At 52.4% G+C, this 12,582-nt stretch overlaps 8 protein-coding genes across 8 annotated transcripts; 5 read left to right on the top strand and 3 right to left on the bottom strand.

Moving 5' to 3' along the window:
• Positions 1 to 428: 428 nt before the first annotated feature.
• Positions 429 to 1,724, top strand: BBK36DRAFT_1143384 (alpha/beta-hydrolase; the record flags this gene model as incomplete). Its single annotated transcript, XM_024893587.1, has 4 exons — positions 429 to 760; positions 827 to 940; positions 1,000 to 1,581; positions 1,640 to 1,724. The coding sequence occupies 4 exons, from the start codon at positions 429 to 431 to the stop codon at positions 1,722 to 1,724; spliced, it is 1,113 nt and encodes a 370-aa protein (XP_024746990.1).
• Positions 1,725 to 1,878: 154 nt separating this feature from the next.
• Positions 1,879 to 2,277, bottom strand: BBK36DRAFT_22184 (NTF2-like protein; the record flags this gene model as incomplete). The annotated part of the gene is made up of 1 exon (XM_024897935.1): positions 1,879 to 2,277. The coding sequence occupies one exon, from the start codon at positions 2,275 to 2,277 to the stop codon at positions 1,879 to 1,881; it is 399 nt and encodes a 132-aa protein (XP_024746989.1).
• Positions 2,278 to 3,272: 995 nt separating this feature from the next.
• On the top strand, positions 3,273 to 4,745 carry BBK36DRAFT_1136165 (ER lumen protein retention receptor). Its single transcript, XM_024892887.1, has 5 exons — positions 3,273 to 3,519; positions 3,610 to 3,668; positions 3,747 to 3,813; positions 3,882 to 4,375; positions 4,408 to 4,745. The coding sequence occupies exons 1-4, from the start codon at positions 3,492 to 3,494 to the stop codon at positions 4,373 to 4,375; spliced, it is 648 nt and encodes a 215-aa protein (XP_024746988.1). The 5' UTR covers positions 3,273 to 3,491; the 3' UTR covers positions 4,408 to 4,745.
• Positions 4,746 to 5,115: 370 nt separating this feature from the next.
• On the top strand, positions 5,116 to 5,769 carry BBK36DRAFT_1171142 (transcription initiation factor IID, TAF10 subunit; the record flags this gene model as incomplete). The annotated part of the gene is made up of 2 exons (XM_024895536.1): positions 5,116 to 5,289; positions 5,365 to 5,769. 2 exons carry the CDS (start codon positions 5,116 to 5,118, stop codon positions 5,767 to 5,769), a joined length of 579 nt encoding a protein of 192 aa, XP_024746987.1.
• A 292-nt stretch (positions 5,770 to 6,061) lies between these two features.
• Positions 6,062 to 6,543, bottom strand: BBK36DRAFT_1125525 (ribosomal protein S19/S15; the record flags this gene model as incomplete). The annotated part of the gene is made up of 4 exons (XM_024891291.1): positions 6,062 to 6,095; positions 6,173 to 6,355; positions 6,421 to 6,436; positions 6,501 to 6,543. The coding sequence occupies 4 exons, from the start codon at positions 6,541 to 6,543 to the stop codon at positions 6,062 to 6,064; spliced, it is 276 nt and encodes a 91-aa protein (XP_024746986.1).
• Positions 6,544 to 6,820: 277 nt separating this feature from the next.
• On the bottom strand, positions 6,821 to 7,753 carry BBK36DRAFT_1125998 (hypothetical protein; the record flags this gene model as incomplete). Its single annotated transcript, XM_024891336.1, has 2 exons — positions 6,821 to 7,272; positions 7,396 to 7,753. Coding segments are annotated over 2 exons (810 nt in total), but the record flags the coding sequence as incomplete, so codon positions are not given.
• A 962-nt stretch (positions 7,754 to 8,715) lies between these two features.
• BBK36DRAFT_169666 (DUF1977-domain-containing protein) lies at positions 8,716 to 10,510 on the top strand. Its single transcript, XM_024897827.1, is given in 7 exon segments — positions 8,716 to 8,772; positions 8,788 to 8,848; positions 8,891 to 9,000; positions 9,022 to 9,643; positions 9,705 to 10,246; positions 10,266 to 10,341; positions 10,364 to 10,510. The coding sequence occupies 2 exon segments, from the start codon at positions 9,118 to 9,120 to the stop codon at positions 10,244 to 10,246; spliced, it is 1,068 nt and encodes a 355-aa protein (XP_024746984.1). The 5' UTR covers positions 8,716 to 8,772; positions 8,788 to 8,848; positions 8,891 to 9,000; positions 9,022 to 9,117; the 3' UTR covers positions 10,266 to 10,341; positions 10,364 to 10,510.
• Positions 10,511 to 10,889: 379 nt separating this feature from the next.
• Positions 10,890 to 12,404, top strand: BBK36DRAFT_1143378 (hypothetical protein; the record flags this gene model as incomplete). Its single annotated transcript, XM_024893586.1, has 1 exon — positions 10,890 to 12,404. The coding sequence occupies one exon, from the start codon at positions 10,890 to 10,892 to the stop codon at positions 12,402 to 12,404; it is 1,515 nt and encodes a 504-aa protein (XP_024746983.1).
• Between the last annotated feature and the right edge of the window lie 178 nt (positions 12,405 to 12,582).

The raw sequence follows: 12,582 nt of genomic DNA, 5'->3' as shown, positions 1-12,582 counted from the left end.
AGATTGATGGACAGGGGAGGCCATTGGCTCGATTATGTCAAGCCTTTCAAGCGACCAGTCGTCGAGATTCCCCTGCTTACGGAATGTGGGAAATGTAAGCATGTGGGAGGACGAGACTATGTGGGATAAGGGACGCTATAGAGTCGATTGGCGATGGTTGAGCTAGAACAACCTTAGCTGTGAAGTCAATTCGCCGACCTTGTAAGTTGTCAGCACTCTAGTGTAGTCAGTCTTTACAAAGAATTGAGGTTATCTGCTAGTATGACGGATTCGGCAAAAGTGCACATCGAGTTGCTAAAACAGTTGTCGAAGGGGTCAAGCTGTTGAAAGATATAAGTAGAGCGATTGAGAACAACAATGGCAACTCGATCATCAAGCAACATCTTCAGCAGCTCGACAATCCTCACATCCACAGCATAATCATCAAGATGCACTTCCATCAGCTACTTCCCCTCCTTGCTGCGGCAGCTCAGGCACTACCGCAGTCAACTTCATCTTTGGCCAAATGCCGCGACGTTCAGATCCCCATCACCGTTTCTACGCCGCGCTTCATCGTGACTGCTTCTATCCAGGATGATTGGGATGTCGCTGCTCTGACTCTCAACTTGACTCGTCGGGACTCGACCATGTCCGCCGATCCTCTTCCCCTCGCCGGGCAGACATCTGAGTCTGTGAAGAGCACTTACACCGTTGGAGCGACTCTGTGCGGCAACGGAGGGCCTACGCTGGTGCTTACGCACGGAATCATTGAGTCGAAACTGTGAGTTCTCTTTGAAAAAGATCCCGTTCGAAGTAAAGGAATTGGATGTTGACCTTGCTGTTGCAGGTATTGGAACCCAAGCTTTCCCGGCAGCTCGACGTACAACTTCATAGAGGCTGCGCTTGCCCAGGGCTACTCGGTGCTCAGCTACGACCGTATCGGCGTCGGTTCATCAGCAAAGTAGGCTATTATCGCCTCACTGCAACACAACAAAGACTGTATACTCACGCTCGCAATAGGGTCAACTCCTTGACAGACGCCCAATTCCAGGTCGAAGTCGCCGTCCTCGAGGGCCTCGTCAACTACGCCAAGACCAAGGCCAAGGCCACCAAAGTCGCCCTCATCGGCCACAGCTACGGCTCCTACATCTCCTCCGGCGCCGCCTCGCACATCTCCGTCGACGGCCTCGTCCTGACCGGCTTCAGCGGCACCTTCCAGTACTTTGCTCCCTTTGTCGCCGGTGCCGGCCTTCGCGTTGCTAAGACGCAGAACCCTCTGCGCTGGGGACACCTGGACTCCGGATACCTGACAACGTCTGACCTGTACGCCGAGACCTATGTCTACTACGCTGAGCCTTACTTTGAGCACAGCGTGGCCGAGTACACCTACACTATTGGCAGCGAGCCTTTTGCTGTGGGCGAGCTTCCTTCGGTGCTTGCCACGACGATCAACTACCAGGACATCAAGGCGCCTACTCTTGTGCTGCAGGGACAGTTTGATGTTTCTGCCTGCGGTGGAAACTGCGTTGGTGTCGTCAACGGCACCAAGGCCCTGTTTACGGGCGCAAAGACCCTTGAATATGTCGACAACCTGCCTGCAGGGTGAGACTTTCGTGATCTTCATTCCCCTTTGAGTAGCAGAGTGCTAACTTGATCGCAGACACAACCTCAACTTCCACAAGGTTGCTCCCCAGGCATTCCAGAAGATCTTTACTTTCTTGAAGGCGCAGGGCGTGAAGCCATAGAAGACTTTCAAATCAGCGTATCCATGCTACTTAAATTAGACTTGTGGTTCCTTCTCTTCGCCAGTATTTAGAATTTTACCAATTATAATTGTCATACCATTTTTGAGGCACAATCAAGTCGCCAATAATCAAGTTCCATCGTCTCTTCATCATCCTAATCAGTCGTGAAAGCAGCTGCTACTCGGGCAGTGTCAAAATACTCCCGAAACAACACAATTTTGCCATTCTCAACGCGAAAATACGAGATATAGTCCTGCTCATACAGCTTCCTCGTCGTCTTCACCGTTCCAACCATAACGTACTCGACAAACGCTGCGTCGTCGCCTTCCACTGGGTACATCTTTTTGATCTGCACGTTGAAGTCGTCTGCCATGCACATGGCAAACCACCATGCCGTAGTGGCGATGGCATCGATTCCCTCCACCCTGGTGGGGTGGGGAGCGGCTGCGTATGGCATTTCCAGGATGGCGTCGGGGGCCCAGAGGGTGCGCCAGGTTTGGGGGTCGGATCTGAGGGTTTGGAAGTGCTTTTCGATGAGCTGAGTGACGCTCATGTTGATGATTGTATGATGTCTAAGGAGGGATTTGGTCAGAACATAGACTTGTGTAATGATTGAATCTGTTACTTAGAGGGCCTTTTTTCAGGAACTTTTACGCTATCGCGCTATCAACAATGCAGCATACGTATACCTTTGCTTGACAATATCTACCTACATATATGACGACCTGCGTCTATGTCAGTTTGAAGTAGTTGGATATACTCGTAAAGGGAAGTTGTTGACAATGGAGAGGAATCCAATCCCCGCTTATTGCTATAAGTGGCATTCTTGTTAGTGGTCACCGGGTAAGCTTATCATGAATACAGGTCGTATCAAGGTAATAGCCTGATTACATGGAGGTACTCATAAGCAATGAGTGTCGTTCAATGTAACTGGCTTGTGATGGGAGGCAATTTCCAGTCGCTCCAACCACGTGCTGAAACTTTCTCGATATCATTTGTCCAGCTCGGTTGACCATTTCAGGCAATCTTCTCTCTGAACTGAGGTAGCAATGGTAGTACTCGTAAACCTACGCACTGTGGCATCAGCTACACCAGCACCAATTGATAGTCTAGTACACGACACCAAAACAAGTCTCAGTCTTGACGATAATGGGAACAGAGCCATGACTATCTGACTAGGTACTCTTGTTGGAACCGAATAAATTTTGTAACAGCCCAAACGACCAAGTTCCTGCAGAGACACAGCCTGAGATTGTCCGCTCGAGTTGCAATGATGTCATTGTGAGAGGACGGTTCCCATTATGTCAGCCTCAATGGCTAGAAGGAACTGCCATGGCATGGTAAATGAAGCTGAAGCTGTAGGGCTTCACGCTTTTCTATCACGGTAAATTCATTGGAATCGAGCGTCACACAGATAAATCTTCAATCGCAATTCCAGATGCCAAGGATACACAGGACACAGCAGATCGACACGCTGCTATTTTAAGCCGTCGCAGATTTCAATGTTGCTTCGGCATCCAAAACCGACGCACCGTGTCATCAGCCGTTGACACTGTGCGCCTCCCTTGGAGCTTCCATCCAATGACATGCCAGTCGCGTTCGTGTCCTTTTTGCTGCATCATCCAATCTTATCGCCTCCTTCCTTCGTTTCCTCTTCTACGAATCTCGACTTCGGATCGTGCAGCTGTCGCTGATTAGATATCCGTCTTCTTTCCCTTTCTTCTTTTCTCTCCTTCGCCTCTTTCACTTGTCCAGTCCAGGGCCATCATGGCGCTCAACGTCTTCCGTGTTGCGGGTGAGTGGCGCCTTTTCGCCGTGCTAACACGAAGCTCTTCAGCGACATCCCCATGATGGCCGGACAGCAGATGCGCTAACGCAGGAACAGGGGATTTCTCGCATCTGGCGAGTATCCTCATACTGCTGCACAAGATGGTGCAGCTCAAGGTGCGTCCTCCCTCTCGAATGCTGTCTGTCACAGCTTCGTCCTTCAGATAGCTCGTCAGCTAACCCGCCGCCCTGCAGAGCTGCTCCGGCATCTCTTTCAAGTCGCAAGGGCTCTACCTCCTCGTCTACCTCACCAGATACCTCGGTATGCAGCTCAACAACCCCGGACGAGACCCAATGGCGGGACCCAGTCAAGCTAACCGCGCGGAACAGACCTCTTCTCGACCGACAGCATCTACAACCTCGTCTTCAAGATCCTCTTCATCGGCTCGCAGGGTTACATCATCTACCTCATGACCAACGCCTACAAGCCCACCAACGCCGCCAACCTCGACACCTTCCGCGTGCAGTACCTCCTGGCCGGCGCTGCCGTTCTCGCCATCCTCTTCCCCGTCAAGTACACGCCGTCCGAGATCCTCTGGGCCTTTTCCATCTGGCTCGAGTCTGTGGCCATCCTCCCGCAGCTGTTTATGTTGCAGCGCACCGGCGAGGCCGAGACCATCACGACCCATTACCTCTTCGCCCTCGGCAGCTACCGCGCGCTCTACATCCCGAACTGGATCTACCGCTACCTTGCCGATCCCAAGTATAAGGTTGATTGGATCGCCATCATCGCCGGTATCATCCAGACGATCCTCTACAGCGACTTTTTCTACATCTACTACACCAAGGTTCTCAAGGGCAAGAAGTTCAAGCTGCCTGTGTAAGGGCGAGGAATTTTACCGGCTGTTTAGCGGGCGAGAGACAAGTGATGGTTTGACATGCGGCGTTGCACGGAACAAGCCATCAGCAGTATGCTTAGGGGATGACGTGACGACAGCTTCACGGTAGAAGGGGGCCAGGATTCTGCTTGCCACGGGGAAAGCGGGAGTGGCACGGCTACGACAATCTACAGGATCGATCCAGTCTTTTTTTCCGGGGGGCATTGATTGCATTGGCGGCGTTTGATGGTAATGCTCGGTTTGACGGCAGTAAGGGAATGGGCGTCATCTCTACATGTGAGGATTCCATGAGTTTGGGCCACGTACGTTGTGGATGAAAAAAAAATTAGAAGGCAGTCAATTGAATGTGTTTGATTTATGGTAGCTTATGTACCTTAGCTCGAGATGAGCTTGATGGAAGCTATCCTTTACGTGATGGAGGCTACACAAATCAGCTATATTATAGGTAACGGTGAGAATAACGTGAGAGGAAGAAAGAAAAGCAATCAAAAGCGACGGTCATGCACCAGCTTATTTTGAAGCAACGTTCTCCCCGTTGTTCTCTACGTCTATGCACTGTCGCAATGAAGAGGAGCTTCTGTGTTGACGCGCAAAGTACGCCAATCACGTGACGGCCATCTATCATCATCATCCATCAAGGCCTCCAACGTGAATCTCAGCCTCCAACTTCCAGCACCCTCCATTTAAATTCCTGCGCCTTCTCGCACCAGTCAATCAACTCCATCATGGAAAGTGACGCGCCGCCCGAGAACGTCGAGAAGCAAGTCGCCCCCGAAAGCGGCCCGCCCGACGCAGTCCCCGATGCCCTCGCGCAAGGTCAGGACCTCAACAAGCTTCCCACGCGCAAGGACGTTTCGCTGCGAGAGTTCCTCAGCAAGATTGACGATTATGCGCCCATTGTACGTCCCTGCTCTACCCACAGATATCAAATTTGGAGATGGCAGTCGGCTTGCTGACCATCTTTGCTTTGATAGATTCCGGATGCAGTGACGCACTACTACATGACCAAAGCCGGTCTCCCTCCGCCGCCGCAGACGGACCCCAAGCTCGCCCGCCTGCTCGCCCTCGCGACGCAAAAGTTCATCGCCGACATCGCGGCGGACGCGTACCAGTACAGCCGGATCCGCGGGGCGAGCAACACCAACAACCCCATGGGCACGCTCGGCGCCGCAGCCGGGTTCCCCATCCCGGGACAGCAGTCTGGGCAGCCGGGCAGCAAGGAGCAGGGCAAGGGCGCTCCGTTGGGGATTCAGAGGCCGGGCTTTGGAGGTGGTGGACAGGGAGGGAGTCAGAACCGGACGGTGTTGACGATGGAGGATTTGGGGATGGCGGTTGGGGAGTATGGTGTTAACGTTAAGAGGAGCGAGTTTTACCGATGAAGGGGTGCTCGTTTGATCAGAGGAGAGGACGAGAGGGGGGAAACTGAGGTACAATTACGGCTGGAAGAGGGATTGATATGGCGTTGGGGATATGGCGTTGGATACGGTTATCAAGGGTAGACCGATGGGTCTTTGTTTAATTGGTTCGATACGATACAAGCTGCTTTTCCTTCTCTCTCAGATCTGCTTCTCATGCGCCATTGATGTGAAATCATGCAAAAGTCGTTGGCATTACGGCGTTGACACAGTATTTGTACAATTCTTCCTCTCTTCTCCAACTCCATCACCCTACTTATTTCCTATCCCAAATATTCGGTTTCCGCGTCCTACCCTCCAGCAATCAGCAAAACGAAACCCTCACGAACAGAAATCCAGTAAAGCAAGAAAAGAGGGGGCTACTCACGGCGCAAACTCGCCCAGCTTGTGTCCCACCATGTCTTCCGTGATCGTCACCTGATGGTAGTCCTTGCCATTGTGAATCTCAAAGTTGAGCCCGACAAAGTTGGGCAGGATGGTCGCTGATCGGGCCTGCGTTCGGACGGGGGGCACCTTGTCGTTGGGGCCCTTGGGGAAGACGATGTTTAGACTGAAAGGTTTTGCGTGAGTGAGTGTTTTCGGTTTTGGTGATGCTTGGAGGGGTCTCTTTCTTACGGGACGAGGTTCGGGCCTGTGAGGGTTTGTCGTTAGCTTTGGAGGATTTTCTTTGGCGGTTTGGGAGATTGGGGTATTACCTTTCCAGACGGAGCGCTTGAGGAGCGCTCTTGTGGGCAGCATTATGGCCTTGATGTGATCTTGATGTCCGTCTTGGAGTTTACTGATGGTGATGATCTAGAAATCTTTCGGAGCGATTGGGTCACGTGATGGAGAATAGTGACATGTGCTGGTTCCACATGTTGCGTTCTACCACCATGATTGTACCCATATGTGGCTGTACTATAACTCTTTGGTGACAAATAGCCGACTACAATCAAGCATGCCATGCTTATTCGCCCAGATCAATGGCTATTGAGGCTCGAAATTGCGTGACAGAAATATGGCCATGTCCCGAACCTCAGTTCAAATGGCGCCCCAATTCCTTGAGCATTCCATAAGCAAAGTCCGGGCATTCGGTGATCAGCTCCTGCAAATCCTTGCCCTTGGTTATCTCCTTCGTATAACAGGCGCAGTACTGGATCAAGAGAGAGCGCAGCTTGTCATGTTCAACCGTGTTCTCGAACGAATATCTCACCAGGCTGATAATGTCTCCGATGCGGTCGTGGTAGAGCGTGAAGTGTATCAGGGTTTCGTGAAGATTGTGCAGAGAGAGCTTACGCAACTCTGGTATATCATACTTGTCCGCCAAGACGTAGAGTTTGGCGTGGCAGAGGAAAACTTGAGTGTAGACTTCGCAACTCTCCTTGTTCGTGCGACTCAAACGGCGCACCGGCGTTGGAAAAATGTATTCCGCATTTGTGACGAATTGAGCGACCATGGATTGTACTGGCGGGTATGAACCCACTGCACCTTTCTTTCGACAACTCCCACAAGTCGGGAACCGACGACATAAGCAAGAGCTGCAATATTGGGAGGCGTAAGACGAGTTACATGTGACGCAAGTGTATTGCTTAGCGCTGGAAGTCCAATCACGGCCACAATGTTGCGCAGGGTCTATCATCTGGAATAGTGTAGCTAGTGATTTCGCGATGGGTTCTTGTTTCGTCACAGGTGATGGATCTTGATCGGAAGTCGCGATCTGGGAAGAGTCGAGAAGAATTTCCGACCCTTCAGCCTTGTAGCCTCCAGTATATGCCCATTCACCGAAGCGGATGAACGTTTTCTCGTCGGTATCTTCCCAGCAAACGCAGCGATTCTGAGCTTCTTTCATGGGTCCGTTCACAAGTTGATCCAGACTTTTTGAAAGAGTCGCAACTGCAATTTTGTGCATCGTGAATCGTTTCTTCTCGGGTCCGATGAGAAATGTGATCGGCTCGGAGAGCAGGACGCTGGGTTGATGGTCAGCATCACGTATGGTTACTTTCTAAAGCAGTCAGGTAGAAGTGAATTTCACGAACCTCTCATAGTTAGCGCTCATCTTAGTTACTCCTCGTTATCCACCTTTTCAGGTAAATACTGATTATATCGGTGCGATATCTCCGTCGGAACGACTCGTAGTGGATTGACTCATGGAGTCAGGCATCAAGTGAGGTCCTGGACGATGTTAGAAGTGTGATTTGCCTAATGTTAACCGCTCGGCGAATCAGAGCAGACCCCGACTTAAAGAGACATACAGCTGGCGGAAGCCTGGCACCCTGGTTGCGGTCAGCTGCATCCCCAGTATGACTTGTGAAGACCTCTTCTATAAAGCCCGAGAGTATCTGTAAATATAAGAATCTATAACAAGCCCGAATTCAATGGAAATAAACCCGGATAAAGGAGATGTCTTATCGACAATATCTTGCTTAAGTGCACTTTAGTGTACCTACCAGGTAGCTGGAGAGTTGGGCTTCGCAACCTCTCTTGAGAGGAAAAAGCGATACTTGGGCGTGATGAAAGCCTCACTGCAAATTGTTTCCTTACAGTTTGGCTGGCTGCCAACTACCTTGGAGCCTGTGATTAACATGGCCATGCCTCATAATGAACAACACATCTGGTCTAACCATGTCGTTGGAATGGAGATCAATCATCCATGTGCACGAGTTCGAGTACAATGAGATTGGCATTGTGTGAGAACAATCTTCGCAAGAGGGAGCTCTCCGGGTAATTTGGCCATGAATACATTGACATCACCGAAGAGAACCCAAAAAATGCTGGTCAAGTCTCCTCGAAAAGGTGCTCGAGCGTCGACGAAACCATGACCCCGGATCCTGGCATCTTGGTCCAGGGTAGCCGTGCATCACGTGTCGGCAACGCTTATCAGCAGCGGCCCTCATGGACCAAAAGTTCCAGCGAATCGACATGTCGCAAAAGTTGCATTGCGCTGCGTCAACGAAATTCGACCAGCTCAGAGACGCTCAAATCCAGCGGGTCGTGTTGCTGTGCATTGATTCGCACATCTCGATCTCGACGGCATTGCGTATTTGATTCGTCGAGCTTTGTTGATTCTCGCCGCCTGTCTGTTGTTTTTTTTTGCTGTTGCTTGTCGGGCCGCTTTCTCGAACGTTTCTTGGAAGAAGCCACGCTTCCAGCTTGTCACTGGCAAGAAAACGGAGCCAAACAAGCATCTGTCTGTTTCTCTTCGATACGATTTCCATCTACAGTCCGCTCGAGCCTCGTCGAGTCCTTCATCGTCATCAACTCGAGCTCTTCGCTTCCGCCCCTCGACCCTCGACATCTCGAATCTCCCCCCTTCCGCTCCTCGCCATCCGATAAATGCCAGACGCCACGGCTTCAGGTGCCGACACGGGCGGTGCTGCTCGCTCTCGCGAGCACAACCAGGGCAACCAGGGCCGCACGTACACTGTCGAGCAGAAGGCGGCCGTCCTGCGCATCCGGAAATGCAAGCCCACCGCCTTTTACGACATCCTGGGCCTCGAGGCCGTCCGCACCACCTGCACCGATGCGGACATCAAGAAGGCGTACAGGAAACAGTCGCTGCTGACGCACCCCGACAAGAACGGCCACGAACACGCCGATGAGGCCTTCAAGATGGTCAGCCGCGCCTTTGGCATCCTGGGCGACAAGGAGAAGCGGGAAAAGTACGACAAATACGGCACCGATCCGGACAGCCGCTTCGAGAGCGCCCGCGCACAGAACCCATTCTCAGGCTTCGGGTCGCGACAAGCTGCGGCGGCGGGAGGCGGTGGCGGCGGCTGGGACGATGAGATGACGCCCGAGGAGATGTTTGCGCGCTTCTTTGGCGCTGGGGGTGGTCCATTCGGCGGAGGAGGCTTTGGAGGTGAGTGAAGCTGGCAAGATCGGAAGTGAACATGATGCTGACTACTGAGCGTTCGATATAGGTCCCCAGTTCGTCTTCAACTTTGGTGGCGGCCCCGGTATTCGAGTGCACCAATTCGGCGGCGGCATGCCTCGAGCGAGACCCCGAGAGGCCCAGGGAGCGGCTCCTCAGCAAGAGCAGCACGGCCTTCAGACGCTGCTCGGCCTGCTCCCGATCCTCCTCTTCTTTTTCCTGCCCCTCATCACCTCCCTCTTCTCTGGCGGTTCCTCCACCCCCGCCACTCCGCGCATGGTTTTCGACAGCCCGCAAGCTCCCTTTACTGAGGGCCGCACGACGCCCAATCTCAACGTCAAATACTTTGTTGTACCCTCCGAGGTGGCCTCATATAGCAAATCCAAGTTGCTTCAGCTGGACCGGACAGCCGAGCTGAATCTGGTGCGGCAGCTGCGGTACGAGTGCGAGAACGAAATGATGCACAAGAGACAGCTGAGAGATGAGGCCACCGGTTGGTTCTACCAGGACCCAGTCAAGATGGCCGCTGCCGATGCGTATAAGATGCCCTCGTGCCAGCGCCTGGAGACTTTGGGCGTGAGCCGGTCATAACCCCAAGGGGAACGAAGACAAAAAAAGCCGCGTGGGCACTTTTCATGAGGAATTACGGACATCAAAGACACTTGTTGATATGCTATTTTATATATACACTTGAAACGGAGTTGGGTTTTCTTTGTACGATGGCGAGAGAATACGAAGCTTGTATGGCATGGATGAGCATGAGCGAGTAGAGCGACGTTGATGGCGTGTGAGGATACATGTAGGGCTCCATTCATATACCTTATGTATATCTTTATAATTATATCATATGATATTCGATAAGACGTTGCGAGCAGGCCTCTAGACACACTTGTCGTATTCGAAGAACCGCCGCCCTATTGGACGCATGTGATGGAAGCTATTGATTCAGCTGAGGACCACGACAAGCTCTAGCCATTCTTGTCCCTGGAAATGGCCTCCAATGTCAATCAATCCAAGACGTGCCGCACTACTGACGAGATGCTGCATGCACTCCGTACGGCCTCATGGATTGATTGGCCTGATGCCGCAGCCCCGCCAATGCAGCCCGCGATGCTAATTATTGGTTTCTGTGTATAATAAGACAGCACCCCGCTCAGGATCATCACTTCGACTCTTGTCTCTTCTCATATTCCAGCGTTGCCTTCTCTGTGGCACTTGATGGCCTACCGTGACCATGGCAGACTCACAGGGCAAAACGATCCTGCACATCAACTTCGCCGACATCGTCGACCAGCCGCTCTCCCTCACCGGAGCTACCAAACACAGATTCCGGTTCATCGACGGTGATGCCCTCGCCCATAACTCGATCATTCATGTCCTGGAGTTTGAGACTCTTCCTACGTCGCCGTATGCCGTCATTTCATACGTCTGGCGAGGCCTACCACCTCTTCCCAACGAGACGTCGACGCTGCCCAAGATCAACGTCAAAGGAGCCGAGGGAGCTGATCCCATTTCCGTCGAAGTGCTGAAGATTGTGTCACTTGCGGCGGAAAGACAAGGATGCAAATTGATCTGGTTGGACGCCTTGTGTATCCTCCAAGACGACGACGACGACAAAGCATGGCAGATCCAGCGCATGTACGACATTTACCGCTCCAGTACCGACTGCATCGTCGCTCCAGGCGGACTTCAGAGACTCGTCTCCCTCACCGAGGAGACGACCTGGGCAAGTCGCGCGTGGACCCTCCAGGAAGCCATTGCGCCGCCCTCGGTGCACTGTTTATTCGCATGGGATCGTGGCAGCTGTTACTTTCAGTCGAATTTCCCGCTGCCGGTGGTGCAGCTTGAGAATACAAAGGCGGCAGTTGCGCCGCTGAAGAGTGCGTTGGAGATGTCGATGAAGGGGAGCGTGGGCCTTTACGATATGAAGGGGAAGCAGATGGATTTGCCGTCTGAGGACTACAGGATCATGTTGTTTGGGGATTCGAGGAGGGATCGGCCGCGGATTAGGGAGTTGATTGATGCGATGGACATGAAGGGCAAGACGGGCATGTTCACAGCGATATGGCGCTCTTCGTTTATGAGGGCGGCAAAATACCCCGTTGATACGGTGTTTAGTATTATGGGTATCATGGGAGTGACGCTTGACACGAGCAAGTTTGGGCTGGAAGATCGATTGGGTGCAACGATTGCCTTGATGAGGGCGATTCTGGCGCGGGGTGGACGGGCGGAGTGGTTGGGCATTGCGACAAAGGCGCTGCCGAATCCGAAGTTGTCGACTCTGCCTGTGTTTCCGCAGGTTGATGCTGCGAAGAGGCCGATACTGGAGACGAAGGATGGAATGAAGGATATTGCGGATATCATGGACACGGGGTGGAGGCTTGAAAATACCCCGGTAGGAGTCATGGAAGATGATGGGCATTTCCGGTTCAGCGCATTTTCGACGTCTGTGAGGCGGACGAAGGAGGAAGGGGAGTCTGCGACGGTGTTTCGGTCGGAGACGTTGGGGAATTGGGAGGTTGTGGAAAAGGAGGAGGGATCACATACGGCTGTTTTGATTGGCAAGTGGGAGCAGTATAACAACGGGGCGTTTGGAGTGCTGCAGAACCCGTGGGATCAGGCGTTGATGATACTGGAGGAGGGGGGTGGTGGGAGGTTTAGTAATGTTGGGTATGCTTTTGTGAAGGAGGAGGTTGTGAAGACGGGAAATTGGGAGGAGAGGACAGTTGTTGTTGGAGGGCCGAATTAGTTTGTGCTTTGAAGGTGAATATGATGTCGTGGTTCTTCCGGGGATGGCGAGGAGGCGAATGCGGAGCGGACTCGGGTATTCGGAGAAGAGGAGAACATGGTCGAGAACTTGTCGAGAACGTTGGAAGTGGCTCTGAGTTGGATGAAGTGAGCTGTTGATTGATGAGCAATCCAGCTAT

This window comes from Trichoderma citrinoviride (genome assembly GCF_003025115.1).
Source record: "Trichoderma citrinoviride strain TUCIM 6016 unplaced genomic scaffold BBK36scaffold_12, whole genome shotgun sequence".
Taxonomy (NCBI): Eukaryota; Fungi; Ascomycota; class Sordariomycetes; order Hypocreales; family Hypocreaceae; genus Trichoderma; species Trichoderma citrinoviride.
Note: the sequence above shows the minus strand (reverse complement) of the source record. Positions and strands in the feature narration are given on the sequence as shown.

Excerpts from the sequence above, each read along its gene's own strand:
- BBK36DRAFT_169666 (XM_024897827.1), top strand. The coding sequence starts at position 9,118 with ATGCCAGACGCCACGGCTTCAGGTGCCGACACGGGCGGTGCTGCTCGC. Across the intron at positions 9,644-9,704 it reads CGGCGGAGGAGGCTTTGGAG|GTCCCCAGTTCGTCTTCAAC; the intron begins GTGAGTGAAGCT and ends CGTTCGATATAG.
- BBK36DRAFT_1136165 (XM_024892887.1), top strand. The coding sequence starts at position 3,492 with ATGGCGCTCAACGTCTTCCGTGTTGCGG. Across the intron at positions 3,520-3,609 it reads CAACGTCTTCCGTGTTGCGG|GGGATTTCTCGCATCTGGCG; the intron begins GTGAGTGGCGCC and ends ACGCAGGAACAG. Across the intron at positions 3,814-3,881 it reads CTACCTCACCAGATACCTCG|ACCTCTTCTCGACCGACAGC; the intron begins GTATGCAGCTCA and ends CGCGCGGAACAG.